Here is a 5556-nt window from a genome sequence, read left to right as displayed (position 1 = left end):
CACCCCCAGAATAATCTCCTCTTAATCACATCTGCAAAATCTGTTTTGCCAAATAAGGGAAGATATTCATCATCTTGGAATTAGGACATAGGCATCCTTGAGTGGGGTGAGGACATTATTCTGCTTAGTACAATTGGTTTTATTTATCACTAATTTAAATATATCATAGCTTTGTTAAGTTTAATAAAATACAAAATTTATAGAAACATGTTTTAAGACACATTTCTTTCCTGATAATGGAAGACAGATGTAAATTACTGATAAGAAAAAACATTCACAATGATTTTTGTCCTTTTGCCTGTGTGATCTAGGGTAAGTTCAAATTATGTTATTAACACCCACAATACAATCTCCAGATGGATAATAACATCTGCAGATACAGTTATCTTTTACACAATAATTGAGACACAATGAACGAAGTGCCAATACAACATGGGCAGATTCAGAAAGGAGAGAAAGTGGTGAGTCCCTTGTGTGCTGAAAATTTATACTGACATCTGACTGTGTCCAAAATAATATATTGATTTTAAGTCAATGACAGTGATTACCTCAAATTTGTATATGTGAAATCTCAATGATTAAGATTAGTATTGTTGTTTTATCCTGGAAACTTGTGAAATATTTTTGTTTCCTAGAACTAAGTATTAGAAAATGTGGGTAAATCCAATCTTATGGGAATTTCATTTTGGTTTGAAGATAAACACAAGGGCCTGGCATTTAATTTTTTTCAATTTTCCTTTAGCATATTTTATAGATCATATTCACGTGGATTTTAAAGATATTCTACAAGAAATGAATCACTTAAAGAGCAAAAAGAAAAAGCAATTTGTATTTTAGTAAACAATATATGTTTAACAATAATTTATTTAAATATTCAATAAGTATTTACCATGTTCCAGGCATTCTTTTATATTCTGAAAGCACATAGTAAACAAAATAGGCAAATTGCTTTACTCGTATTGAGACTCTGTCAGTGACAGGAGACTAACACAAAATGAAATAAATATATATGTTAAGTGGTGTGAAGGAATATAAGAACAATAGTCACCAAGACCTATAAGAATAGGCCCCTCTGAGAGGTGGGCTTGAAGCAAAGCCCTGAATGATGTGAGAGTGTCAGTCACAGATGTGGGCGGGAAACCCAGGCCTGGGTCACAGCAGAGACAAAAGCTGTAGACTGGAGGCACACCCGGAGTGGGGACAAAGGATTAGAGGGGAAGCCATATGGGATTTACAGCACCAGGGCAAATGCACTGGAGGAAGCAGAAAATGATTTCAAAGGATTAAAGTGTTACAATTTGGTGGGCCTTGAAGTGAAATATGAAGTTTCATAGTAGAGCTTTGAGCAGGAGTTGACCTGCCTTGATACAGATTTTTTTAATGATTTTATTTATTTATTTAACAGAGAGAGAGCACACACAAGCAGGGGAATTGGCAGAGGGAAAGGGAGAAGCAGGTTTCCCACTGGGCAGGGAGCCTGATGCAGGGCTCACTCCCAGGACCCTGGGATCATGACCTGAGCCGAAAGCAGATGCTTAACCAACTGAATCACCCAGGTGCTCCTCTGATGTAGATTTTTAAGATCACTATACTCTGCTGAGGTTAGATTAAAAATAGACAAAAAAGAAAGAGCAGGGAGATAGCAGGAAAGCTACCAGAATAACCTGGATTAAATATGGCTGGAACATTTCATTTATGAAATACCAACAAATGTCCTAACCTTTTGTTGTTGTTGTTGTTGTTGTTGTTTTTTGATAAGATTTTTTATTTATTTATTTGAGAGAGAGAGAATGAGATAGAGAGAGAGAGCATGGGGGGGGAGGGTCAGAGGGCAAAGCAGGCTCCCCGCTGGCAGGGAGTCCGATGCGGGACTCCATCCCGGGACTCCAGGATCATGACCTGAGCAGAAGGCAGTGGCTTAACCAACTGAGCCACCCAGGCACCCCAATGTCCTAACCCTTTGTGATGTTGTGATGCATAACTAAGTTTTTTTTTTTCATATTCCTGGCATAGAGGTCTTAAACCCTCTGAATTTCCTAAATGGAAATAGCTATGCAGATATCTTGTGTTATTCATAAAAAGGCCCTCCTACCACACCTGAGTTTATGCTAATGAGGTGACTTATTGAAATCTCCTAAGAATCAGGGCTGGTTGCCAGGAAACTAACCATAATTAAAGATTTGCAGTTTTTAAACCTCTACCTTTCAGATCTCCAAGGAGAGGATCTAGAGGTTTCATTAGTCACTGATGGCCAATGATTTAATCAAACATGCCAAAATAATCAAGCATCCATAAAAATCTAAAAGGATGGGGTTCAGAGAGCTTCTGAATATATGGAATTGCCAAGAGGATGGTACATCCAGAGAGGACAATGAACCTCCTGAGCTTTTCCTGAACATCTTAACTTATATATGTCCTCTACCTGGTTGTTCCTTAGTTATATACTAGTCAATTTAGTAATTAAAATATTTTCCACTCTAGAAAATTAATTGAACCCAGGGATGGAGTCATGAAAACCTTCTGTTTATAGCCAGTGGTTCAGATCCCCCAAGTGATAAGCTCTATTTGGCAATTGGTATCTGATTTGGGGAGCAGTCTTGTGGAACTAAGCCCTTAACCAGTGAGATATTAAGCTATCTCCATGTAGGTAGTATGAGTACTGTATTATATTGTAGGATACCTAGCTGGTTGTCTGGAGAGTTGGACATTGCTTATTATGGGGAATAAACCCTCACAAATTTGGTGACCAAAAGTGTCAGAGGTAAAATAATGAGAATAGAGGAGACTCATAGAAGGTGTTTTTTTTGTTTTTTGTTTTTGTTTTTTTCTTTACATTCTACACTTCCTAAGTTATTCATTTTGCTCACATTTGGCCATTCAAATAATCAGTGAATCAAAGAGACTTTACCTCAACCAGTATTGACTTAGCTCTACCATAGACTGGACAACGTTCTGGATGCCAGAAATGCAGAGAGTGAATAGGAAAGATATAGTTAAACTCTAACCCATGTATAGCAAATACCAGCTTTTTTATGCAGTTAGCATAATCTATGTATTGTTGCATGAACATAAATACAATATAAAAAGTGTTGTTCTCCAACAAAGAGAAATAGATCTACAGTTTCTAACTTAAGATGTGTCTCTTGGTCTGTTCATTTTTCTCTAGCATTTTGCCTTGGAAAATTTCAGCCCAATCAGTACTCTCTGAGGTGTCATCTCCATTATAAGTTTCATCCGTACTGAAAGAGTCTTCTCTCCTTTTCCTTCCTGGTCTTTGTGGCTTTCCACTCTGCTGGAGCTGCCATCAGCAATGTCAATGAAGAATATAACTTTATCCTCTGACTTTATCCTCCTGGGGCTTCTGGTGAACAATAAAGCTACAGGGATTGTCTTTGCTATTATTTTTGCTATTTTTGTGGTGGCTGTAACTGCAAATTTGGTCATGATATTCTTGATTCAGGTGGACTCCCATCTCCATACTCCTATGTATTTCCTGCTTAGTCAGCTGTCTATCATGGACACCCTTTTCATTTGTACAACTGTCCCAAAACTTCTGGTCAACATGGTTTCTAAAGAGAAGACCATTTCCTTTGTAGGTTGTGGCATCCAGATCTTCCTCTACTTGACCATGATTGGCTCAGAGTTCTTCCTCTTGGGCCTCATGGCCTATGACCGCTATGTGGCTGTCTGTAACCCTCTTAGGTATCCAGTCCTGATGAACCGCAGGGTGTGTCTCCTGCTGGCTGCTGGTGCCTGGTTTGGTGGGTCCCTGGATGGCTTTCTGCTCACCTCCATCACCATGAATGTCCCCTACTGTGGCTCCCGAAGTATCAACCATTTTTTCTGTGAGATCCCTGCAGTTTTCAGACTAGCCTGTGCTGACACATCCTTGTATGAAACCCTAATGTACATCTGTTGTGTACTCATGTTGCTCATCCCTATCTCTATCATCTCAACCTCCTATTCTCTCATCTTGTTAACTGTCCACCGAATGCACTCTGCTGAAGGCCGGAAGAAAGCCTTTACCACTTGTTCTTCCCACTTGACTGTAGTCAGCATTTTCTATGGGGCTGCCTTCTACACTTATGTTCTGCCCCAGTCTTTTCACACTCCTGAGCAGGACAAGGTAGTGTCAGCCTTCTATACCATTGTCACACCCATGCTCAATCCTCTTATCTACAGCCTCAGAAACAAGGATGTCATGGGAGCATTTAAAAAGGTATTTTCACAATACTCATCTGCTCAGAAAGTATCCACAAGTGATGCTTAAGGATTCAGTAAACTGACAATAGGTCTTCCTAAGAACATTGCCTATTGTCCTGTTTCAAAGGTGACTATTTAGTCAGCTGTCAAAGATTACTTACAATTGGCAATTAAAAGGATTTACCATGCCTGGTTTCTTGTTACCAGGGGTGAGAACCAAAGATTTTTCATTAGTTATGCAGATACATTTTGGCTACCTATCAACAATAAGATATTATTACATAGGTTAAAGAATTCATCTGATGCTGGTTCTTGTCTCTCAGACTAAATAAAGGGGGGGAAAGTGTATCTTAGAGTTCACAGGAAATCTTTGAAGATTCCTTTTCACACTTAACCCAGGAACACCTTTCAAAGCTAACAAATTTTGTTGCCAATGTGATTATTTTTGTATCAATAAAGTAAAATAATACCAATCACAAGTGACAAGGGATAGAAATCACACAATTTTAATCAGATCTCTATTGGCTTTGCCTCAGAGGATTTTAACCTCTATGATCATTTTCATAGCACTTATTCTAAAAATAATGACTGTCAAATACTAGGCCACAGTAAATAGTGAGTGAGCTAAACTGACTGAATATTGAATGTCCAAGCATTGCATACCTACTCAAAAGGTATAGACTCTAATATTTAACATCAAAGAGAACTACGGTGCCTTTTTCCATGTTATTTTAATAGCAGAATTCTAGGAAAGGTGACATCTATGGGAAGAAAATTTACATTGCCCAATTCTGTGATTCACCAACAGGACTTGGATGTAGTTCAGGGTTGTTTGGAGTGAGATGGAAAGCTTTTGAAGAATTTTCTGTATAGACATAACTTGATAAGCTATACATTTTTATATGCACTATTTTATGCACACTTCCACCCTATGTCTATAGTGTGGTATATAGAACAGGGAACTAGATTGTATGCAGGAAAACAATTTAGGAATCTTCAAATGAGAAGAAAGAAGGATTGAGTCAGGTAGTTGCACAAGAGGATTTAGCTCGTGGGAAGGATGACTATTAGGAAAGAAAATGAAATGAAAGATAAGTCGATTGACCTCAAGGGAAAGGAAACTAAGATTTCTGAGATTTGAAAACTTTCAGAATGGCAGGATTGAGTAGGAGAAATCAAGAATTTAGTTGTTGAGAAACTTTTGAAATTTCTATTAGATATATGAAGCCAATTGGGGTTCAGATTGGAGTTAAGGGCTGAAATTTTAAATTTGGTAGTCTTCAGAGTAGAAAGAACACTTAAAAGCATAGGATTAGTTGAAACTTAGGTAAGAGTAAAGATTTAAGACTAAGG

The 5556-nt window shown here is 38.0% G+C and overlaps 1 protein-coding gene across 1 annotated transcript; it reads left to right on the top strand.

The window, feature by feature from the left end:
• The first annotated feature begins 3310 nt into the window (after positions 1 to 3310).
• Positions 3311 to 4273, top strand: LOC116626477 (olfactory receptor 2T11). The gene has a single exon (XM_032395820.1). The coding sequence runs from the start codon at positions 3311 to 3313 to the stop codon at positions 4268 to 4270; it is 960 nt and encodes a 319-aa protein (XP_032251711.1). The 3' UTR covers positions 4271 to 4273.
• Positions 4274 to 5556: the final 1283 nt, after the last annotated feature.

The sequence above is a fragment of the Phoca vitulina genome, unplaced genomic scaffold (assembly GCF_004348235.1).
Source record: "Phoca vitulina isolate PV1807 unplaced genomic scaffold, GSC_HSeal_1.0 scaffold87, whole genome shotgun sequence".
NCBI lineage: Eukaryota > Metazoa > Chordata > Mammalia > Carnivora > Phocidae > Phoca > Phoca vitulina.
This window is presented reverse-complemented; position numbering and strand designations above follow the sequence as displayed.